At 41.2% G+C, this 25852-nt stretch overlaps 1 protein-coding gene and 1 long non-coding RNA gene across 2 annotated transcripts in view; one reads left to right on the top strand and one right to left on the bottom strand.

Moving 5' to 3' along the window:
• Positions 1 to 318: 318 nt before the first annotated feature.
• col10a1a (collagen, type X, alpha 1a) lies at positions 319 to 5602 on the bottom strand. The gene is made up of 3 exons (XM_061896090.1): positions 5447 to 5602; positions 5098 to 5242; positions 319 to 2807 (listed from the first exon to the last, which is right to left on the bottom strand). The coding sequence occupies exons 2-3, from the start codon at positions 5225 to 5227 to the stop codon at positions 979 to 981; spliced, it is 1959 nt and encodes a 652-aa protein (XP_061752074.1). The 5' UTR covers positions 5228 to 5242; positions 5447 to 5602; the 3' UTR covers positions 319 to 978.
• Positions 5603 to 7595: 1993 nt separating this feature from the next.
• The window catches only part of LOC133550066 (uncharacterized), a 70185-nt gene continuing 51928 nt past the window's right edge, over positions 7596 to 25852 (top strand). The window contains exon 1 of the long non-coding RNA XR_009806228.1: positions 7596 to 7710. This is a non-coding gene — a long non-coding RNA (uncharacterized LOC133550066). The remainder of the gene's footprint in view (positions 7711 to 25852) is intronic.

Below are 25852 nucleotides of genomic sequence, written 5' to 3'. Positions count from 1 at the left end.
GAAAGTGAAAAAAAAAGCTGTTTATATGTTTACATTTTATGTTATTCAAATCTATTCATTTATTTTCTGTGAATAGATTTTTAAAAAAGTATTAAGAGTATTTATTCATTATATATACAGTATATTGATATATTTTTATTAATGCACTATTATTAGAATGGTATTGGATTATAGGTATGTATATGTGTGTGTGTATCTTTTTTTTACATTTTTTTTAATTACATGACTCAAGAGTTATTTATTCCCCTAAAACTGTTACTGTTGCAAAAGTTAAAAAAAATTATGTTTATATGTAAAAAGGGCGCTCGAAACAGAAAGTATTGTCAAGACATCTTTTATTTTAGTCAATAATGCTTTACATGACATGATTCATGTTTAGGGATATCGCGGCCTTGCTTGCCGCTTGTATGACAATATTCTGGTTACTTATTTTATGATGATGATCAATTTGACCACCATTGGCATTTTACAATATTCAAGTCACATACAAAGACAACAGTTACAGAAAGTATTTGTGGACTTTTTAATAAGATTATTGGGCACCAGGACGAAGAAAAACAAAATAACGGACAAACGAGGTTGTACAAAAAAACAAAGCAAAAACAAGACAAACACTAAAGTAAGAGTCACCAGTTGGAGTCTTCATAAAAGAAAAAGAGTGGGAAAGAAAAGAAAAAAACAACACAGATTTAACACCTCGGGTTCACATGCTGTCTCCATTCCAAAGCATTCTTTGTCATATTGTGAATTGCTTTCCCCATCCCTGATCTCCTGTCTTACATAAATTAGATATCCTTCTTCTAAGCACCTAGTTGTTGTAGTTTTCAAGTCGAGATGCTTCTATTGCTCAAAAAAATAGCAAACTGCCTGTTTGGTTGTTTTTGGTTGAAGAAGAATGAACAGAGAGTTGACTTTTGGTTCGAGAAATAGAGAGCAAATTTAGTTGGTTGGCTTTTGGTAACTTTTCAGATCAACCTATCACGTCGAAGCAATGAGGAAGCCAGAGAAAGAGCAGTGGACGTTCTCGGCAGCAAAGACGCCATTGGCCTCCTCGTCAGGGATCTGGACGTACACGGTGTCTTGCTCGTTGAGCAAGAGGACAGCGCTGCCGGACATCTGGTCGAGGAAGCCCTTGTTGTACTCATCGTAGGAGAACATGACGGGCTGGTCGTTCTTGTAGAGTGCTACCAGGGCATGAGCACCGTTGACGTGGATGCTGTAGGAGAAGTAGTAAACTCCGGGGATCTGGCAAGTGAAAATGCCGGACTCGGCGTCATAGTGATTCTCAGCATTGTAGACAATGTGGTCAAACTTGATGGGGCTGCCTCCAGCGGGGTAGGGGGTGGTCAGTACTGCAGTGAAAGCAGACATGGGGGCCTTGACCATAACCTCACCCAGTCCCATGCCTTTCTCAAAGACAACCTCGCCAGGAGGTCCAGGAGGACCGGCAGGACCAGCGGGACCAGGCTCTCCGTCAGCACCAGGCTCGCCAGGGAGACCGGGGGCACCCATTGGTCCAGAGACACCCTTGGCGGTCATGCCGGCAGGGCCAGGAGCTCCGGGGAGACCAGGGTGGCCCTTGAGACCGGGAGCACCTGCAGGACCTTGAGGTCCAACAGGACCTCTAGAGCCTGGGGAACCATTAGAACCAGAGGAGCCAGGCTCGCCAGCACGGCCAGGAAGACCTTTGGGTCCAGCGGGGCCGGGAAGACCAGAGGCACCTGTGCTACCAGGGGCACCAACATGACCCTTCTCACCAGTGGCTCCAGTGGCTCCTCTGGCACCAGTGGGACCAACTGGGCCTGTGTAACCTTGTTTGCCTTGGAATCCTTGTACACCCTGTTCTCCCTTGTGTCCCTTAAGTCCCTGGGGTCCAGTGGCACCTGTATCGCCTTTGGAGCCAACAGCACCAGGCTCACCTGGGAAGCCTCTTGCACCCTGAGGACCCATTGAGCCAGTAGCCCCAGTGGCCCCAGTGGCACCAGTATATCCGGTTGGACCTTGCTCACCCTTGGGACCAGTGGCACCTGGGCTTCCAGTAAATCCTCTCTCACCCTTTTCTCCATTTGCACCTGGCTTTCCGTATCCTGGGGTACCAGGGGCTCCGGGAGCTCCAGCGGGTCCCTGGTGGCCTTTAGGGCCAACTGAGCCTGGCAGACCTGGTGCACCATTGTCACCTGGTTTGCCTGCAATGCCTACACCAGGGGCACCGGTGTGTCCTTTGGGTCCCTGTGGTCCCATGGAACCTGGGGCACCATCCCTACCTGGGCTACCTGACTTTCCTGGCTCACCGGGCATTCCTGATTTTCCTGGCTTGCCAACTCCAGACTGACCTGGAGCTCCAGTTGGTCCCATTGGTCCCATTGGCCCAGTTGCACCTTGAGGTCCAGTAATTCCCACCCCTCTATCACCCTTCTGACCTGGCAGACCAGGAATACCAGGATGTCCTTTCAGACCAGGCTCTCCTCTAGGTCCCATTGATCCAGGAAGACCAGAGGGTCCAGGCTTGCCGGTAGAGGAGAGGCCAGCGGGTCCAGGGCTTCCAGAAGAACCGGGAGCACCTCTGGGTCCTTGGGCGCCAGGGGCTCCAGTGTGTCCCTTCTCACCAGGAGTTCCGGGGATACCTGGTTTGCCAGGTCCACCAGGAGTTCCGGGTTTGCCAGTGCTGGAACGACCAGCAGGTCCTTGAGGTCCGGCAGGTCCTTGGGGTCCAGGATAACCTTCGCCGCTCTTACCTGGGGGACCAGGAGGGCCAGGGGGACCCTCAGGGCCGGGCTCACCTGGGGCACCAGGCTCACCTGCCACCACTGTGAAAAAGTCAACAGAATGATGTCATTAGTGATGAAATAAGGAAACAGACTACATCATAAACACCACTGTTGACATTGTGAGTGGCAGTTTTGGGCAATACCCCAAATTTACCACATTTATATACGGGCACACCAAAAATCATTTATGTTTAAAATAATGAACGTGAGCTTTAAAAAGTGTTATAAGAAATAGAAAGGAAAAGTTTCACAGGTTTTTAAAACCATCCATCCATCCACCTATCCATCTTCTTCCGCTTATAAGAGGCCGGGTCGCGGGGGCAGCAGCCTAAGCAGGGAAGCCCAGACATCCCTCTTCCCAGCCACTTCGTCCAGCTCTATTATTATTATTATTATTATTTTTATAAATTATTAATATTGTTTTAACAACCTCCTACCGGGTCTGACCGGTAGGAGGTTTTTAAAACAATATTATGAATTTATTTTTTTTTAAATAATAATACAATATTACATACTAATTTGGGGTGTCCATTTTTCAGATTATTGTTTATTTAAATATTATACTGATGTAAAATTTCCATATAGTCTTTTTTTTTTATACTTAATTTAAGTTTATTTTAAAAGACCCAATTCTTGAATTTGCTCGTAAATTCAAAACACTGCACTGGTCTAAAAAAAAAAATAAATAAATAAATAAATAACAAAAAAAAACACCTACTTTGCATTCAGTAAAAGGATTGTATAAAATATATTTAATAGCTGTAAAATTTTCCTGAGGGAACTCTCCTGAAGGAATCAATAAAGTACTATCTATCTATCTATCTATCCATCTATCTATCTATCTATCTATCTATCTATCTATCTATCTATCTATCTATCTATCTATCTATCTATCTATCTATCTATCTATCTATCTATCTATCTATCTATCTATCTACAACACACTATATACTGAAAAGGCTGTTACCATGGTTACCACAGAGCCATCATGTGATTTGCTTCCAAACAGTAAGTTTTAAATAGTATGAATAATCATTTTTTTCTTGATTTTTTTTTAAATTTTTTTATTTTTTTTCATGTGGTCACATCAAGACTCACTGCTTGTCTGGTCTGTCTGAATAAAGCCTAGCAGATGTTTCTCCTCCCACTGTGGCACACCCAAACCCACCCCACTGCCTGGTGACTGGGCTCTAATTGTCAGTGGCATTACACACACCATAGAGCAGGGGTAGGGAACCTATGGTTCTAGAGCCAGATGTGGCTCTTTTGATGGATGCATCCGGCTCTCAGATTAATTTTAGCTGACATTGCTTAACACGATAAGAAATGAATATTTCCACTGGTAATCGGAGTTAAAAAATAATGTTCAAAATACAAAACATTCTCCTGCATTTTCAAACCATCCATTCGTTTTCTAACGCATCTGTTCAAGAAGGTGCATTAATGGTAAGAAGTATTCTATTTATTATTGGTTAGCTTCAGGATAAAAATGTTATTAAAAAGAATATGAGAGTTATTGTACTCAAAAAATGTTGACGTTACTTAAAAATGCACGCATTTAGTTGTATTCGGAGTTAAAAAAATAATAATATAAGGTTCTCATGGAAGTGCATTTTAAAATATTTGGCTTCCATGGCTCTCTCAGGCAAAAAGGTTCCGGACCCCTGCTGTATGGTAACAGCGGATCAATGGGTAAAAAGATCTTCCTTTTATGTTGTGTTCTTTTCCTCGTTCTGCACAAAACACACGATGCCCAGATATGTGAAGTGAATTATATTTATATAGCGCTTTTCTCTAGTGACTCAAAGCGCTTTACATAGTGAAACCCAATATCCAAGTTACATTTAAACCAGTGTGGGTGGCACTGGGAGCAGGTGGGTCAAGTGTCTTGCTCAAGGACACAACGGCATTGACTAGGATGGCGGAAGCGGGAATCGAACCTGCAACCCTCAAGTTGCTGGCACGGCCACTCTACCGACCGAGCTAAACCGCCCCAATGTGAAGTGAATTATATTTATGTAGCGCTTTTCTCTAGTGACTCAAAGCATTTTTTGTCGACAATTTCATGTGTAATTTCACATTATTGTTATCACAGGGAGGAGAAAATATTCATGTGTTTCTCTATAAAGACTGAAAAGTAAATCAGTCAAAACAACAAGGATATATTTTCTTCTAGAGCAGTGTAAAACTCTTGTATGAGAGGAGGATGTTGCTAGTTTCCTTCGGCCAATCAGAATACAACACTCCCCGTTTCAAATCACAAGTCCTCTTTTTTTAAAGCTAAACAGAAAAAAGGTGGATGCTTCTTATTGAGTCGTATTCGTCTTACCCTGGCCCTTCACTGAGTAAGGCTGGTACTGGGGTGCGGCCTTCACCACCTTCTTGACCACATAGCGCTCTCCGTGACCTGCGGCCAGGGCCACCAGGAGGAGGAGGATGCTTCCAACTCGGATATCCATCTTCTTCCGTCAAACCTGCAAATGAACTGCAGTCAGCAGGAGAACCCAACATGCAGAAAAAGTCACCGTACAACTTTTGAAACCTGCTACAAAACGCTATGAAGCTAAGGAACGACAGGTCAATGTCGATATACGTAATAAAGCAAGGAAGCCACCGACGGGCAATAAACCTTGTGAACGCTGAGTGCATCGCCAGAGTGAATAAACAAACACGCTTACCGTCACCAAATTGCGTGGGGGGAAAAAAACAGTCTCCTCAGCACCAGTAAGCTCCCGGTGCTGCTGTATATCCTTTGACTTGGAGCACAACTGAGGATATGCTGCTTTTGCCCCTTCAAGGTTGAGCGTATTTATACTATATCTACCCATAACATCATCCAACCCCCCACCACCCCCCCCAAAAAAAGAGTAAAAAAAGCCCCCACCACGCAAGTACCTCCCTCCTCAAACGAGAGCTGTAATTAGCAGACAGATCTGCCCAAATGGGCAAGTCACATCAGGGTGCCTCCACGTCTTGGAAATCCAGACACATGATTATCACTTTTTTTTTTTTTTTTTTTTTGGTTTTCATAAAGACTTCTTCTGAACAGGACAATAACACACACACACACACACACACACACACACACACACACACACACACACACACACACACACACACACACACACACACACACACACACACGCACGTCTAGACACAAAAAGCTGCAGTAAGCAAAGGAAATTATCTTTCTTGTTAGATATAAAAATGGAAATTCATTGAATCCAATTAAAAATGATCGAAAATGGATGGATGGATGGATAAACTTATAGTTTATCTATTTATTTTACTTACATGGTTTTGTTTTATGTAGTTTTTTTTGCTTTGCTTTGGTTTTATTTGTTTTAAAAAATGGTTTCACATGATCTATTTTCTCAGCTATTTTTTTTCTAATAAATCATTTTAATTGTATTTATTTTTATTTGTTTTAATTATTGTTACTTTGATATGTGTTCTTTGTTATATTTAATCCATTTATATAATTTTATTTGATTGAGGGTACACATTGTGTATATACATGTGTGTGTGTGTGTGTGTTATTTTATTTTTCTAATAAATCATTTTAATTGTAATTATTTTTATTTCAATTTTTATTTGTTGGATATGTGTTGTTTGATGTATTCAATCTAATTATATTTTTTATTTGATCCAGGTTACACATTGTGTATTAAAACAAATAAAATAAAAATAAATATATATGTATACACACACACACACACACACACACACACACACACACACACACACACACACACACACACACACACATATATATGTGTGTATATATATATATATATATATATATATATATATATATGTGCCAACATCCAAAAATATTACCCACACATTATTTCATTATTTGCTTTGCTTTGGTTGTATTTGTTTTAAAAATTGGTTTCATTTGATCTATTTTCTCAGTTTTTTTTTCTTATAAATCATCTTGATTGTAGTTATTTTTTCTTTTAATTATTATTACTTAGATTTGTGTTGTTTCTTATATTTAATTTAATCCATTTATATTATTTTATTTGACTTCAGGTTTTTTCCTGAAGTTCATGATTTAGGGTAAACTTTGTATATATGTATATATATATATATATATATATATATATATATATATATATATATATATATATATATATATATATATATATATACATGCGGCAACATCCTGAATTATTACCCACATCTATTTAAAAAAGAAGAAGAAAGAAAACAAAACAGGTCCTTGTTTGTAGAGGCGGCACCTTTATTTATTTGTCCCCACAAAGCTGACATTGAGGATTATGTACCTGAGTGGTCTCCAAATTTACATGTTGTCCTGCCAGCGGGGAAGGAAAACCTGTTTGACTGTCTGGACGCCATCAGTGTTGAGATAAACAAGGAGAGGAAAATGAAACGAAATACAAACAAAACAAGCATGTTTTCAAGCTTATATTCGTCAGACTTTATTATCATTGAAAATATGAAAGATGTCAATAAAACTATTTCGGGAGCCGTTGGGCCTTGCTTCACTCAGCAGCCTTGTGAAGTGTTTTATGTCTGGCCGCTCTGTGCAGTATCCGTGTTTAGACACCAGGTGGCACTGTAGGAGAGATTGGGATGGTATTATTATCATAATGTACATATAGGACACTTACGTGACCATTCAATTGCTACTACAAATAGGTTGAATAATTGCAATAAAATCAAATTTCTTTTCATTAAAAAAAAGACCTGGTATTGCTACAGAAACACATTGATTTTTAATTATTAATTAAATATGTCTGATCATTTTATGTTGACGTTTATGACGCTGGTTGGTTACAAGGGTGAAGTTGATTTGTAATTGATTGCCTGGGGCTCCGCCCACATCCGGGAATTTATCGTTTTGTTTCCTCATTGTAAAAGAAAACAAGCAGCTGGAGCCATCATTTCGTTGGTTTCTTCAGAAAAAATCCGGGTGGGTTGCACATCTTAAATCACCTTTTCTGTGTTTTGTCACTTTAGTCAAATTGTGCAGCAGAACATTCGTATCTGTGAATATTTTGATTTAAGTTAATTTCGAATATAAATGTGTGTTTCTTTTAAAGGCCTACTGAAACCCACTACTACCCACCACGCAGTCTGATAGTTTATATATCAATGATGAAATATTAACATTGCAACACATGCCAATACGGCCTTTTTAGTTTACTAAATTGCAATTTTACATTTCCCGGGACTTTTTTCTTGAAAACGTCGCGTAATGGTGACGTGTACGCGTGACGTCACGGGCTGTTATGAATATGAGCGCTGCACACACACACAGCTAAAAGTCGTCTGCTTTAACGGGATAATTACACAGTATTTTGGACATCTGTGTTGCTGAATCTTTTGCAATTTGTTCAATTAATATTGGAGAAGTCACAGTAGAAAGATGGAGTTGGGAAGCTTTAGCCTTTAGCCACACAAACACACGGTGATTCCTTGTTTAAAATTCCCGGAGCTGAAACTTTACTATGGATCAGAGCGCGGTCAAGCAGACATGGATCCCAACCGAATGTCAACCAGCAGGTTTCGGTGAGAAAATTGTGGTTAAAAAGTTGCCACTTACCGGGTATCAGCTGAGCTTTTGTCGATCACCCGTGAGACATGGCATCAATATAGCCGTGAACGTACACCTCCGACTATCAGGTAATATTAAAGTCACTAAAACACTAGCAACACAATATCCTACTAAATATGTTTAAAAACATTAGAACGCGCCCCAATGCTATCGCGTTTTTTTTTTGTTTTTTTCTAGTCCGTCGCTATCAATATCCTCAAACACAAATCTTTCATCCTCGCTCAAATTAATGGGAAAATTGTCGTTTTCTCGGTCCGAATCACTGTTTTTGTTGGAGGCTCCCATTAAAATCAATGTAAATATGTGAGGAGCCCCCACACTTGCGACGTCATCGTCTGCGACTTCCACAAAAGGCGAGGCTTTTTCAGGAAGTACCAAAAGTAGCGAACTTTATCGTAGGTTTTCTCTACTAAATTCTTTCAGCAAAAATATGGCAATATCGTTAAATGATCAAGTATGACACATAGAATGGACCTGCTATCCCCGTTTAAATAAGAAAATCTCATTTCAGTAGGCCTTTAAAAGACGTGTGAGCTAATCTCTTAGCTAATGTTAGCTCTTGCTTTTGAATGGAATTCAACCCATGTCAGATCATGCACAGATTCCCCAAAATTGTCTTAATCAAAGTCATAAGAGGATTCCTGCCTTATCTTGTGCCTTTTTTTTTTTTTCCATTAATTTTTTTATTGACATCCAGCATCAGACATTCCTATCCATTACATCACATTTGCATACATCAGTGACGTGCAGTCAGGGGTCACCTGCCATCATGGAACGAAAAAAAATGTAAAAAGAAAAAACATTAATTAAATTGTTATATGTATCCAGTGATTATACTTTATGAAGTTATTTTCCATTTAACTTCACCAGTTTTAGATAATTTTTATTCAAAATCGCTGAATTTTCACAATTGCCGTTCAAATACTGAGAAGAGACTTGCGGTGAGTCAGCAGCCAGTTGAGCCTCAACATGGATTGCGCAATGACTCAGCTAACTGCTGGCTGCTGTGCAGTGAGACCGTATTGCTATAAGAATTATATTATATATTTCCGTAGTTTAGTTAGCTGAGGTATATAATGTTTAGTGTATTTTTTCGACAACTGTATGTGTGTAACGTGTTTCTTGTACTGGGCAATCATAAAACGACTGCGAAGATGCACTGCGTGAGGCACCTGTTCTCCCGCCTCCTGGTGATAGAGGGCGCTAGTGATCCCAGGGATCATTCTTGCGACAACTCGGCTGCAGAAGAAGTGACAACAAGCAGCAAGAGAGAGCAGCGTGTGTTTATTTTTTCCTCTTAACACGGATGATTACATATCTAAAGTAAAAAGTTTTCTAAACTGCACTTTCAATCGAAGCAGGAGGTAATAATTAAAGGAAGACCAACGCCGGTGTTGTACCGAAATCTGTTACCTATCGGAATTTTTTACTCCAGGGGGCGATGTTCCGAAGGCGTTTGTTTGATGGTTAAACGGCAAGGCCAAAGAGGAGGAGAAGAAGAACGCTTGCGTACATGGCGTAAACTATCCTTAATGCTGAAACATCAGTTGTCAGAATTTCAGCATTAATAAATTACACATGTTCATTATAGTATGAGTCCATTGTATCAGCTGTTGATTCTCTCTCACACACATACATTTTCCGGATTAAAAGCTATCATGGAATGAAACGTCAGTTGTCAGAATTTCAGGATTGTTTACGCCATTTATGCAAGCGTTCTTCTTCTTCTCCTCCCCTTTGGCCTTGCCGTTTAACCATCAAACAAACGCCATGGGAACATCGCCCCCTGGAGTTACAAATTCCGATGGGTAACAGATTTCGGCACAACACCGGAGCTGAAAGGTTTGCTTCAGACAGTGATCTCCATCAAGACAGAGAGACTTTTAAAACTGAAGAAAGATAAGGAAGACTTATGTAAACAAGTTATCAATGCTTTTGTTCAGAAGGAGTGGCGCATTGACTTCATTTATAAGTAAAGGTAAGACCATAATAACGTTTTTTTTAATTGAATGTGCTTTTTTGGGGGGCTACAGTTTGTATGTGTAAAGAATGGTGGTATGAACTTTTAAATATAACCCGTTAACTGCTGCCAATCAAATGGTAAATAATAGGGATGCACCGATTAATCGGTCACCGAATATATTCGGCCGAATATGGCAAAAAAAGCCACATTCGGCCTTCGGTGGAATGAGTTAAAAACAAGGCCGAATAGTGGCATGTGACGCAAGTTTTTGACGCGGTGACGCAATCAACCAACGTGCAGTGACGCGGTGACGTTGGGATATGTTGTGTACCTGTATAAGTGTATGAGGTTACAAGCACACACTTATTGAGATTTAGTGGGGCCTCTGTTTACATTATTAGCCTGTTGTGTAGGCTACCTGTATAAGTGTAAGAGGTTACAAGCACACACTTATTGAGATTTACTTGAGCTTTCTGTTTACATTATTAGCATATCTACTGTGGCTAAGCAGACTTTTGCCAAAAGGACAATAATTCATTTGTTGTGGGTTTATCCACTTCAATGCACTTTATTTTTTTTTGGAATGCATGTTTTGTTTGAAGGCCTAATATAAATGAAAAACTTTGTGCTTTTTTTGAAAAGCAAAGGCTACTTGAATATTAAAAAAATGTCAATATTCAATAAAAAAAATACTTTATTTGAAAAACATGTCTAAATATTTATTCTAGGCTATTTATGCAATTTTTAAAAAATTATGAAAAACTGCATTCATTATTCGGTATTCGGCCTTCGGCCAAGCGTTTAAATTTTATTCGGCTTCGGCTTCGGCCACAAATTTTCATTTCGGTGCATCCCTGGTAAATAATATACTCTTTAGGGTTCATATGTTTGTAAATCAGTGCCTCACCAGCCATAAACCTCACCGCACGTCACTGGCCTACATCATATATCTATTGTCTGCCCTAGATGTCAAAATGTTTTTGTTTATATCCCAATGATGCCACCCCACAAAAAAAGAAAAAAAAACAGCAAGAAAACAAAAATTCAATATTTACAGATAAATGAAATAAATAAATAAAATAAGTAAATAAAATACAGATATATGGATTGTTAATAATAACAATAATCAGAAATAAAATCAAATAACATAAACACATACTAAATAATAATAATAATAATAATTAAAGCTGCAAGCAGCGTTGGTCGGGTCCGCCGTTGGCCGCCGCCGCCGTGTCCCGAGTCCCGATCTTAGTCAGACCAACATAGAGGTCTTTGTTTCATGTCTCTACGACATTCCTAACAGAAGTTACAAGCAGTTTTGTCTGGAAAAAGGTGACGGCTTTTTACAAAACTTTTATTTTGAAGGGGTAATTGCCAACTTCCTGTTGATTTTAACTGAAAGATGCCACCTATCAAAATGTAGGTCTACAGACCTACACAGAAGTTTTTGTTTCATGTCTCTACGACATTCCTAACGGAAGTTACAAGCAGTCTGTTTTTTGTCTCTTCCTAGGGGGCGCTAGCGCGCAATTTTCATTTTTGGGGTTTGGTTGCTTAATAAGTTGGTCTGCCGCTCCATACCGATGTGTGTGTCAATTTTGGTGAGTTTTGAAGCATGTTAAGGGGGTCAAATTAGGGTGCGAAGGTGCGAGCGCGCCTTGGGTTGCTGTCCCCGAGCCCCAGGGCTTAAGACGCCTTCGTCCCACTATTTAATGCATTGTGAAAGTAATGCAGTTGTTGTATTGAAGTGAAAATATCAAGCTCCCTGTTGATTTTTGCCAAAGTATGTTAATTATTCAAATGTAGGTCTAAGTCAGACGTACATAGTGGTTTTTGTTTCATGTCTCTACGACATTCCTACCGGAAGTTACAAGCAGTTTTGTCTTTGTTTTCTTCCTAGGAGCAGTTTGTCTGTGTTGTATTCCTAGGGGGCGCTAGAGCACAATTTTGAGTTTTGGAGTTTGGTTTTTTCATCAGCTCGCAATGGTTGCCAGTCCTGATGTGTGTGCCAAGTTTGGTGAGTTTTGAAGCATTTTAAGGGGGTCAAATTACAGCTCAAATAGGCAAAAATGACATTTTTTAGGAAACTTTGCGCAGGGCGTCTTTGAAGGCGCGAAAAATCAAAACCTTAAAACTTATCACAACTTTGATCTATACTTTTAATCAGAAGGGTCCAAACTCTCTCCTGAGCGAGTTTGAAGCCGAAACGACAAACGCGCTCAGAGGAGATAACTTTTGAAGAAAGGTGACGGGTTTTCTCAAAACTTTTATTTTGAAGGGGTAATTGCCAACTTCCTGTTGATTATTTCTGCTAGCTGTCAATTACTAAAATGTAGGTCTTAATGAGACCTACATAGAAGTTTTTGTTTCATGTCTTTCCGGCATTCCTACCCGAAGTTACAAGCAGTTTTGTCTGTGGTTTCTTCCTGGAAGCAGTTTTTTCTGTGTTTTATTGAAAAATTGCGCTAGAGCACAATTTTGAGATTTTTTTTTTTTTTTTTTCATTAGATCACAATTTCTGCCAGTCCTGATGTGTGTTCCAAGTTTGGTGAGTTTTGAAGCATTTTAAGGGGGTCAAATTGCAGCTCAAAGAGGCAAAAATAGCGTTTTTTGGCGAAAATTTTGCTTTGAAAGGGTTTTGCAAAATTTCTGTTGATTTTAGGTATAGGAGTTTCTGATGGGGAATTTAGGTCTAGGTCAGTTCTACATAGAGGATTTTGTTTCATGTCTCTACGACATTCCTACCGGAAGTTACAAGCAGTCTGTTTTTTTTTTTTCGTAGGGGGCGCTAGCGCGCATTTTTCATTTTTGGGGTTTGGTTGCTTAATACGTGTTTTTGGCAAGCCTTACCGATGTGTGTGCCAAATTTGGTGAGTTTTGGAGCATGGTCAGTGGGTCAAATTAGGGTTCAAAGTTGCGGAAAAATAATAATAATAATTAAAGCTGCAAGCAGCGTTGGTCGGGTCCGCCGTTGGCCGCCGCCGCCGCCGCCGTGTCCCGAGTCCCGATCTTAGTCAGGCCTACATGGAAGTTTTTGTTTCATCACTCTACGACATTCCTAACAGAAGTTACAAGCAGTTTTGTCTGGAAAAAGGTGACGGCTTTTTACAAAACTTTTATTTTGAAGGGGTAATTGGCAACTTCCTGTTGATTTTAACTGAAAGATGCCAATTATCAAAATGTAGGTCTAAGTCAGACCTACACAGAGGTTTTTGTTTCATGTCTCTACGACATTCCTAACGGAAGTTACAAGCAGTCTGTTTTTTGTATCTTCCTAGGGGGCGCTAGCGCGCAATTTTCATTTTTGGGGTTTGGTTACCTAATATGTTGGTCTGGCGCTCCATACCGATGTGTGTGTCAAATTTGGTGAGTTTTGAAGCATGTTAAGGTGGTCAAATTAGGGTATTGTCTGTGTTGTATTCATAGGGGGCGCTAGAGCACAATTTTGAGTTTTGGGGTTTGGTTTTTTCATTAACTCGCAATTGTTGCCAGTCCTGATGTGTGTGCCAAGTTTGGTGAGTTTTGAAGCATTTTAAGGGGGTCAAATTACAGCTCAAAGAGGTAAAAATGATATGTGTTTGTAAAATTTGCGCAGGGGTTCTTTGAAGGCGCGTAAAATCCAAACCTTAGAACTTATCACAACTTTGTCCGACCACTTTTTTTAAAAGGGTTCAATCTCTCTCCTGTGCGAGTTTGAAGCCGAAACGACAAACGCACTGGGAGGAGTTTCGATTTGAAAAAGGTGACGGGTTTTTACAAAACTTTTATTTTGAAGGGGTAATTGCCAACTTCCTGTTGATTATTTCTGATAGCTGTCGATTATTAAAATGTAGGTCTAAGTGAGACCTACATAGAAGTTTTTGTTTCATGTCTTTCCAACATTCCTACCGGAAGTTACAAGCAGTTTTGTCTGTGGTTTCTTCCTGGAAGCAGTTTTTTCTGTGTTTTATTGAAAAATTGCGCTAGAGCGCAATTTTGAGTTTTTTTTTAATTTTTTTTCATTAGATTGCAATTTCTGCAAGTCCTGATGTGTGTGCCAAGTTTGGTGAGTTTTGAAGCATTTTAAGGGGGTCAAATTACAGCTCAAAGAGGCAAAAATAGCATTTTTTTGTAAAAATTTTGCTTTGAATGGGTTTTTGCAAAATTTCTGTTGATTTTTGCCCGAGAACATACTATTATGAAATGTAGGTCTAAGTCAGACCTACACAGAGGTTTTCGTTTCATGTTTCTACGACATTCCTAACGGAAGTTACAAGCAGTATGTTTTTTTTTTTTCATAGGGGGCGCTAGCGCGCAATTTTGATTTTTCTGGTTTGGCTCCCTAATATGTTGGGAAGGCATGAAAGACCGACGTGTGTGTCAAATTTGGTGAGTTTTGAAATATGTTAAGAGGGTGAAATTGGGGCGCGACGGTGCGGAAGAAAGAAAGAAAGAAAGAAAGAAAGAAAGAATAAAACGCAGCAGATTCAATAGGGTCCTTGCATGGCAAAGGACATGGATGTCCTTTGCCATTGCAGGGCGGACCCTAATAATAAGAAACGTTACAGATTCAATAGGGTCCTTGCATGGCAAAGGACATGGATGTCCTTTGCCATTGCAGGGCGGACCCTAATAATTATAATAATAATAAATTTATAGACATACCGAGTAATCTTTTTTTTTTTTTGATTACTAATGGCCTGTCAAAAGACCATTACTAGGAAATGTATATCCCAAGACAGCCCAACTTTGAAGCAATGGATGGAATTCACAATGGACATTAATAAAATGGAGAAGGTAACTGCTTTTATTAATTATAAATTGGAGAAATTTACTTCATACTGGGAAAACTGGGTCAATTATGTCATTCTCAAATTAGTAATTGTACTGTATATATACATATGTATATATATATATATATATATATATATATATATATATATATATATATATATATAAAAATATATTTATATCTTGCGCCTTTTACACATACTCCAGCAAAGTGGGACATTGCTACACGTGTGAGAGCTTTCATACAGTGACATGGCATCATCACGGGGGTCAGTAGTTTACGCGAATCTTACTGTTGGTTTAAAAAAATGTTTTCATACTATTTAGGGGAGTGCTGGAAACAAGGCACCACTGCTGGGGAAACGCCTACAATTACAGCCGGCTTTTTGGGTCGCAATGTTGTGTTTCCTCCAGCCGCTCCATCGTCCTGTGTTATCTTCCCTTCATCCTCCACCTTTGCCTTGCTTACTTTGACATAGTCCAGCTGTAATTTCTCAATTTGAAGCCGGCCGCGTAGGAAACGCCCACACCCAAATAATGACACGTTCTAAAACACACAAGTGGCCAGAAATGATGCGTGTAGGCCTTCCTCAAGATCTCCATCGCTAATCTAACCCCGAAATGAGTGCTATTTGCAGCATGCCATCCCCCCCAAACCTCCCCTAAAATGTTCTCGTGATGTCTATGTATTATCCTGCTGCGCATATTTGCGTGACAGCCATCATTCTTCAGGAGCGTAATTAAAGATTTAGCGCGCGGCTTTTCTTGGAAGTTTGTTTCCATAAATTGGAGCACATTATCCCCAATTCTGCCAAAGTGCTACCTTGCTTGACGTCGACTGCGTGCTCACGTGTGTCACGCGGCAGCAGGAAACAGCACAGCAAGATCTGCATCACCGCAAATGTGAATGTGAATTATATTTATATAGCGCTTTTTCTCTAGTGACTCAAAGCGCTTTACATAGTGAAACTCAATATCTAAGTTACATTTAAACCAGTGTGGGTGGCACTGGGAGCAGGTGGGTAAAGTGTCTTGCCCAAGGACACAACGGCAGTGACTAGGATGGTGTAAGCGGGGATCGAACCTGCAACCCTCAAGTTGCTGGCACGGCCGCTCTACCAAGCTTGATGATGAGGCCTCCGCATGTTTAGACTACTTGTTTTTCAACTTTTGTTTGGCTCAAGTGCTGAAACGACCATTAACTCTCGTGTTCTTTGCTTGTGCCGGGTACTATTTTAGAATCTCCCTGTTGCTTTTTGAAATGACAGAGCAAGACAGGGTGGATTGATACTGTTTCAAGGTCCAGAATGCTCCTCTGTTTATCAGTTCAAACATGGCCTCAAAAATGCTCTTAAGTCGAAAAACAACAACAATCTGCATTTGGATGCGAGTTTATAAATGGAGATTTTCATGCTGTGATGTGGAACCAAAATCAACTTTGGCAGCAGCGGGGATGACTTGAACTCAAAGTGTAATTTGGACGTTGCTTTTACTGTCGCCGCTGCATTTATTTTTCTGAGCAAACAACGTGGTTTGTTTGGGGAAAAAAAGAAGAAGCACAGGTCGATGGGCGACCGCGGTAGTTTGATGTGGTCTGCATCGGCATGCTTCGCCATAAAGAACCAGGTTAAATTCATCGCCAGGCCAGCCAACCTCACTAAGAACAACAATTTCCATGCAGCATGTTTACTTGAGACTTGATACATCACAAAAAAATCCTCTGCTTAGACTTATTACTTACAGCGTAGTGGTCTCGACCTTATCCACTGAGAGAAGAGAGACAGCAGTAACCCGCTTCCTGCTTCATGGAGGTTAAAGGGGAACATTATCACAATTTCAAAAGGGTTAAAAACAATAAAAATCAGTTCCCAGTGGCTTGTTGTATTTTTTGAATTTTTTTTCAAAATTTTGCCGGTCCCGGAATATCCCTAAAAAAAGCTTTAAATGGCCTTTTATTTCAATCAATCAATCAATGTTTATTTATATAGCCCCAAATCACAAATGTCTCAAAGGACTGCACAAATCATTACGACTACAACATCCTCGGAAGAACCCACAAAAGGGCAAGGAAAACTCACACCCAGTGGGCAGGGAGAATTCACATCCAGTGGGACGCCAGTGACAATGCTGACTATGAGAAACCTTGGAGAGGACCTCAGATGTGGGCACCCCCCCCTCTAGGGGACCGAAAGCAATGGATGTCGAGCGGGTCTAACATGATACTGTGAAAGTTCAATCCATAGTGGCTCCAACACAGCCGCGAGAGTTCAGTTCAAGCGGATCCAAGACAGCAGCGAGAGTCCCGTCCACAGGAAACCATCTCAAGCGGATCAGCAGCGTAGAGATGTCCCCAACCGATACAGGCGAGCGGTCCATCCTGGGTCCCGACGAGCGGTCCATCCTAGGTCTCGACTCTGGACAGCCAGTACTTCATCCATGGTCATCGGACCGGACCCCCTCCACAAGGGAGGGGGGGACATAGGAGAAAGAAAAGAAACGGCAGATCAACTGGTCTAAAAAGGAGGTCTATTTAAAGGCTAGAGTATACAGATGAGTTTTAAGGTGAGACTTAAATGCTTCTACTGAGGTAGCATCTCGAACTGTTACCGGGAGGGCATTCCAGAGTACTGGAGCCCGAACGGAAAACGCTCTATAGCCCGCAGACTTTTTTTGGGCTCTAGGAATCACTAATAAGCCGGAGTCTTTTTTCGCTCTCTGCGAAGACACTGTTCATTTTCCTGTTGTCAGGCTTTCCCCTGACAGTTTGTCTATGTTTTAGTGTTTTTTCCTCTGCATTTGTCTGTTTCCTCTGTGTTTAGTATCTCCTGTCTTTAGTTCCCGTCTAGTGCTCTTATTTTGTCAGCTTCCTGTCTTGTTCCCTGAGTGCTGTGTTCCTCCTCAGCTGCGGCTGATTGGCCCCTGGCAACACCTGTTGCCAATCAGCCTGCTCCTATTTGTACCTGCTTTGTCTTGTGTCAGTTGCTGGATCATTGTATTGTCTTGTCGATGTCACGTCTAGTCGCTCTTGTGATGTGTTATCGCTCCTGAAATACACGTCGCACTTAAAAAATTGTTGGAGGAGGGGGACCTTAAACGATAGTTTACTGTGGCTGAAAGGGTGCTTAGACTAAATAATTATTAGTTTAAGGGGTTATCCGGTGTAGACCATGTGTAGCTCTTTTGTAACCTTTGCACTACTTAATACTTTTTTGTGGACTTTTTGATTTTGCACTGCAACCATATATTTTCCCCATTGTGGGATGAATAAAAGTATTTCCTATGCACCCTATCCTATCCTAGCCTAAGATCACTCAAGATCAAAACAATTCCTCTTGCAACTAGGCCAACTTGGAAAGTGTGACAGGGCACAAATCTGCAGATTTAAAGGCCCCGCTGGCATTGCTGTTAATGTTTGTGCTCACACTCTAGAATGATAACAATGGCGAGGGGAAAGGCTCTCGCATTTTGCCTGTTTTTGTCCGCTCCACTGCCCAGGAATGGATGTTTCTGGTTTTTTTGTCACCATGCTGACCAAGGCTCAACCCACACCCACGAGGAGGACATAATTGTCAGTTGATGTAAGCAGGTCACGTGAGACAGGCAACAGCTAAAGATACCACACGCCATCACAAATTTAATGTTTCAATAAACTCAACGGACCACTAAGAGCTACTTTCTACTTCATGAATGGCAGACTTGACAGGGGCCCTTGCGACTGGCTGCTGGGGAAATTACAGGGTCCCGGACACAAACCTGGACACGAACGGCGCCGGAAGTGTAAAAAGGACCGGAAAAAAATAAAGCGGCGGTTATATCGTAGGTGGTGATATGTGGGAGGTCACTGTGGGAAAGTTTGAGTGGGGAATGGCTGAGAAACTTGTGAAAAACTCACAAGTTTGAACCATGCTAACTTTTGCCTTTCGGCTGAGTCCGAATGAACAATGGGATTTAAATATACACTGTGACGCCAGACGACGCTTGCCAAGTCAACCGAGTAGAGCGCAAGCTTATCGCAGCTGTGATGATAAGTTATGCTTCCATGGATTGCCCGGGCCAAGTTTATTCCTGAAACCCTCTGTCTCAGCTGCTTTTCGAAGGAAAGAAAAAATCAGCTTTGCCATCGCCAGAGAGTCATTTAACTAAAAATACGTCTGCACACAAAACACTTAAAGTGGGGAAAAGTCCGTATGTATAGAAACAAACAAACGGCAGTGGTGCTTTCCTGGAAGGACAGCTTGTGCTGCGGCGTATCTTGCTCCACTTTAACACCTCGGTGAGATTTAGGACTGACATGTTTCGCCGCTGCACTTCCAGCGGACTTTTGGACTCATAGTGCTTCGGTATTTTAAAGACAATGAGGTAGTGATGCTCCTTCAGGGTCTGTCGGCCCTGACAGAGAAACAAAATATCAAACTAATGTGGGGCGGCTTAGCTCGGTTGGTAGAGCGGCCATGCCAGCAAATTGAGGGTTCCAGGTTCGATCCCCGCTTCCGCCATCTTACACTTTACCTACCTGCTCTCAGTGCCACCCACACTGGTTTAATCATCACTTAGATATTGGGTTTCACTATGTAAAGCGCTTTGAGTCACAAGAGAAAAGCGCCATATTAATATAATTCACTTGATTGATTGATTGAGAAGTGTATTGACATCTTCAATAATTGAAGCCATGTAATGCTTTAAATGGAAAATGGAGGGCACAAAAAGCCAAAAGGCTTGTTTCCATTGTGGTCCATTAAAGGCCTACTGAAACCCACTACTACCGACCACGCAGTCTGATAGTTTATATATCAATGATGAAATATTAACATTGCAACACATGCCAATACGGCCTTTTTAGTTTACTAAATTTGAATTTTAAATTTCCCGCAGAGTTTGTTGTTAAAAACGTCGCGGAATGATGACGCGTGCTCGTGAAATATTAGCTCCGCACCAGTTACGGCTAAAAGTCATCTCTTTTCATTGCATAATTACACAGTAATTTGGACATCTGTGTTGCTGAATCTTTTGCAATTTGTTCAATTAATAATGGAGACTGTAAAGAACAATGCTGTTGGTGGAAAGCAGTGTATTGCTGCTGTCTTTAGCACTGAGACACAGCCGGTGTTTCTTTGTTTTTAACACAGAGCGGTCAAGCGAACATGTTTCTCTACGTCAACCAGCATGTTTTTGGATGGGAAAATTGTGATATATATCTTACCGGAGACATCATTGGATTATTCGTCCTCCTGCAGCAGCTGTCAAAAAAGGCAGCTGTGAGCTTGGCTCCTCGGCTTCTCTCCGAGACACTGCGTGTTCACCACAGCCATCCGACCTCGAGGTATGTCTTTACAATCTCACTAAAACTCTATTAAAACAATAAGCAGATAAGGGATCTTCCAGAATTATCCTAGTAAATGTGTCTAATTACATCTGAAACGCTCACACTGCCGCCGCCCGGAGCCGTCGCTTTTTATTTATTTTTAATTTTTTAATTTTTTTGTAGTCATTCCATATCATCAGTTTAGTTTACTAATTTGCAATTTTAAATTTCCCGCGAAGTAGCCTGTTGAAAACGTCGCAGAATAATGACGCAAATGATGACGCGTGCGTGTGACGTCACCGGTGTTAGCGGACAAGTTCTTCCGGCCCGATCCAAGCTATAAGTAGTCTGCTTTAATCGCATAATTACACAGTATTCTGGACATCTGTGTTGCTGAATATTTTGCAATTTGTTCAATCAATAATGGAGAAGTCAAAGAAGACAAGATGTAGGTGGGAAGCGGTGTATAGCAACACAAACACAGCCGGTGTTTCCTTGGTTACATTCCCGAAGGTGAAGCTTTACTATGGAACAGAGCGGTCAAGCGAACATGGATCCCGACCACAGGTTTCGGTGAGAAAATTGTGCTAATAAATCTGCTCTTACCGTAGACCTGAGCGGAGCTTGCGTCCTCCTGCAGCTGCGGACTATTACCTCTTCCCACCGGAGACACTGGCGGTCACCACACCCGTTGGCACACTCCTCCGACTTTCAGGTACCATATAATCTCACTAAAACACTAGTAACACAATAAGCAGATAAAGAATTTTCCAGAATTATCCTAGTAAATGTGTCTAATAACATCTGAATCGCTCCCACTGCCCTCGCCTTTTCCCCCCCCCCCTAGTCCTTCACTCTCACTATCCTCATCCACAAATTTTTCATTCTCGCTCAAATTAATGGGGAAATTGTCGCTTTCTCGGTCCGAATCGCTTTCGCTGCTGGTGGCTATGATTGTAAACAATGTGAGGATGTGAGGAGCTCCACAACCGGTGACATCAGACGCACATCGTCTGCTACTTCCGGTACAGGCAAGGCTTTTTTATTAGCAACCAAAAGTTGCGAACTTTATCGTGGATGTTCTCTACTAAATCCTTTCAGCAAAAATATGGCCATATCGCAAAATGATCAAGTATGACACATAGAATGGACCTGCTATCCCCGTTTGAATAATAAAATATCATTTCAGTAGGCCAGTAAATATTCATCACATTTGATATATTCAATAATAAAATATATGTAACCTGTAACATGTATATAAAAAATTACGTAAAATATAATTTTTTTATACATTTTTATAAATGATGTATGTCATGACAGTATACATGTCAGGGGATTTGAAAATAATACATGAGGGTGGGTATATACACTATGTACAGTTTGTGCATGGGGCATTATAGCTCGGTTGGTAGTGACCTTGCCAGCAACTTGAGGGTTCCAGGTTCGATCTCAGCTTCCGCCATCACTGCCGTTGTGTCCTTGGGCAAGACACTTTACCCACATGCTCCCAGTGCCACCCACACTGGTTTAAATGTAACTTAGATATTGGGTTTCACTATGTAAAAGCGCTTTGAGTCACTAGAGAAAAGTGCTATGTAAATATAATTAATTTCACATGTACATGACTATGGTTTATGCACTTCATATATCTACTGGTCTTTTACCGACTCTTATTTACTAAGATTCGAATAACTCGCGCAAAACAGCACGTGCAATCTATAAAATGCTGTGCCGTACTGTTAGTGGGCGTGTTCAGTGCGGTTTACTAAAATCGGTGTACAAATGAAAAGTGGTGCAGACCGCCTTATAGTGTTGTCCCGATACCAATAATTTGGTACCGGTACCAAAATAATTTACCATATTTTTCTGTACTTTTCTAAATAAAATGGCATTAATGGCTTTATTTTAACAAAAAAATCTTAGGGTGCATTAAACATGTTTGTTATTGCAAGTTTGTTCTTGAATAAAATAGTGAACATACAAGACAACTAGTCTTTTAATAGTTAGAAAGCAAACAAAGGCTCCTAATTTAGTCTGCTGACGTATGCAGTAACATATTCTGTCATTTTCCATTCCATTATTTTGTCAAAAAATAAAAATAAATAATTAGCATGAATTAGCTTGCACGACCAAATATGTCTGATTAGCACTCCACACAAGTCAATAACATCAACAAAGCTCACCTTTGTGGATTCACGCACAGCATAAAACGTTTGATGGACAAATAGAGACAAAGGAGGAGTGGCATCAAACACGCCTGTCTGTGGCAGCATCAAGGAAAGTTGTAGATGTGAACAAACTACGGGGCGTTCAAAGACTTCCGAAATTCGGACAAAATGGCGCCCGCCAAATACTCTCATCAGTGAAGCATGTTTAATATAAACAGTGCCAACAATTAGGGAGGTTTGTGTCATCTTTTTCCTCCTACAGAAACCCCGTTAAAAATATTATCCCCAGTAGTGGGATTTTTTTGGTGTTAAGTTATACTTGCCAAGCTTGAGGCCTCCAAATTCGGGAGATTGGTGGGGTAGTGGTTTTTTTTTTAGGTGGGCGGGGCAGGCCAGGGGGCGGGGTTAAGGGGGGAGGAGTTTATAGCTACAATTCACTAGCATATATATATCAAAAACATACATCTGGGGATAGGTTGATTGGCAAAACTAAATTGGCCCTAGTGTGTGAATGTGAGTGTGAATGTTGTCTGTCTATCTGTGTTGGCCCTGCGATGAGGTGGAGACTTGTCCAGGGTGTACACCGCCTTCCGCCCGATTGTAGCTGAGATAGGCACCAGCGCCCCCTGCTACCCTGAAAGGGAATACGCGGTAGAAAATGGAAAATGGAAATACTTGAATTTCAGTGTTCATTTATTTACACATACACACACTTAACACTCCTATCTACTCATTGTTTTGTTTGAAAGTGCAATGCTGTGCAGCCAGTAGCAAAGCCTTTGAAGGAGCATAAGTATGGGCAGCATCTGTGACATTTAATTTGCAGGAAAGGAGTGAGTTTAGGGTTGAATTGTCCATCCTCGTTCTATTCTCTGTCACAATTTTTTTTTTTTGGACATTACTACTTGCCGTAGTTTTGAAGCAATGGATAATGGGATTCCGGATGTTGTGTGCCAGTGTATTAACGTGCCGGCTGGAATAAACACACTGGGAAATAGCTCCGTTCCTTGCCTACTATAGGGGTTATAGATAAACCTATGGTTAACGGAGACATATATTATAGTCTCCTTGTTGTGTGTGCAGTTTTGCACTCTCCAAAAGCCGTGGATGTTTTAATGCGACTTGGCCGGCATGCCGTTTATATGGAGGAAAAGTGGATGTGACGACAGGCTGTCCTCACTCAGGTCCGGCTGGAGTCTCCCGGAAAATTCGGGAGGGTTGGCAAGTATGGTTTAAGTGTGGCCGGTGGCGTCCTGTATTTAAGAATATTGACAAATGCTCTGGTAAAAATGTTTGATTTGACTTCCAGCGTCAGCAAAGGCCAAGAAATGCAAACAATGCGCCAAGTAGTCACTGGCACCCCACCTCCCACTTGCTTTGAACTTCTACAACAATAGTTGCAAGGTTGCATGAAGTGTGGTACTTGTGGTGGTTCTTTGTACCTTGAGAGGTACAGGGCGAGGTCAGCTTGTTTTAAAAGGAGCCGATAGCTAGCACCACACAGCTTAGTGGGAAGGAGACATAGATTTTGCTCAATATCCATCCATTCATTTCCTACCGCTTATTCGCTTCCGGGGTCGCGGGGGGCGCTGGCGCCTATCTCAGCTACAATCGGGCGGAAGGCGGGGTACACCCTAGACAAGTCGCCACCTCATCGCAGGGCCAACACAGACAGACAACATTCACACTCACATTCACACACTAGGGCCAATTTAGTGTTGCCAATCAACCTATCCCCAGGTGCATGCCTTTGGAGGTGGGAGGAAGCCGGAGTACCCGGAGGGAACCCACGCATTCACGGGGAGAACATGCAAACTCCACACAGAAAGATCCCGAGCCTGGAATTGAACCTAGGCCTGCAGGACCTTCGTATTGTGAGGCAGACGCACTAACCCCTCTGCCACCGTGAAGCTCAATAATGTCTATCAAAACAATACATATCACATGGTGACAACAACTTCTGCTTGCCGGTGATTTTAAAACCCTGTCAATGGTGAGTTCAAAGCCAGAGTTATGTGGGACTTTTTTGTTTTTGGATGATTTTGAGCTGTGTACAATGGTACTTTGACCAAGATCTACAAATAACAAACTCACTGTAGCCAAATGAGGCTCATTGCATAATGTAAAGTACAGAGCGGAGACCGAATGATTTGTTGATCACCCTGACTTGGGTTTTTTTTTCTAGCTGTTTGTGAGTTAGCTGATGACTTCTTGGTTTACAGAGAATGACACGAATTGGTTGGATCTTGACGGCTGGGGCAATTCTTATGACCTCCTGTGAGCCAGCATCCTCTGCAGTGGATGTTTGTGTTCGGCATTAAAGGCTATTCCCCCCAGAAGTTTGTAACTAAGGCTATGTCTACACCAGGGGCGTCACTAGACCTAATACTGTACTGGGGCACACCTGGGGCACAAATAATTCATGTGAGCGTGCAAAGAGCGCAAGCAAAATCATCTAGATAGATAGACAGATATATAGTACTTTATTTATTCCGCCAGGAGAGTTCCTACAGGAAAATTAAAATTTTCAGCACAATCCCATTCAAGTTTAGACAAACATTACAGGGAGACAGAACAGGATCCATCTAGGATTTACAGTTTGAGTCAAATCAAAATCAAAATAATGTAATTAACAAATTGTTGTTGGCTAACGTTACCTACCTCATGCAGTGATTCGCAGCCTCTCTCTCTCGCTCTATCTCTCTCTCTCTCTCTCTCTCTCTCTCAACCGAAGTCTTGATCCACACGTGAATAAATTACCATACCAATTAGCCATGTGCTCATTGTTAGTGGAGTGAATACAGTAGCAATCAATTACCATACTAAGTAGTATGTGCGCTGTTGTCTATGTTATGTAGACTTAAAACTCTGAAGCGTTTTTTTTTTTTATTGGTGAAATTTTTACTGGGGCACTGCAGATCAACAGTGGGGCACGTGCCCCAGTGAAATATGTCTGGCGACGCCCCTGGTCTACACTAAGCCGGATAACCCCTTAAACGAATAATTATTTAGCTTAAGCCCCGTTTCAGCCACAATAAATCATCATTTAAGGCTCCCCTCCTTGGACAATTTTTTTACACGGGTAAGTGTGCCGTGTATTTCTTGAATCTTCGGCTTTTAGCTTTATTTGAACTCATTGATCGTTTATAAACTGAGTTCAAAAAGGAGTGACGCCTGAATTACCGCGCCCCACACAGGAAGTGACATCAGAAAGAACGCGCCACGGTAAGGCTGGGCGAAATGGCGTTTTATTAATATCTTAATATTTTTGGCCATTTTACGATACATGATATA

Source organism: Nerophis ophidion, linkage group LG03 (genome assembly GCF_033978795.1).
Source record: "Nerophis ophidion isolate RoL-2023_Sa linkage group LG03, RoL_Noph_v1.0, whole genome shotgun sequence".
In the NCBI taxonomy this organism is placed as follows: Eukaryota; Metazoa; Chordata; class Actinopteri; order Syngnathiformes; family Syngnathidae; genus Nerophis; species Nerophis ophidion.
This window is presented reverse-complemented; position numbering and strand designations above follow the sequence as displayed.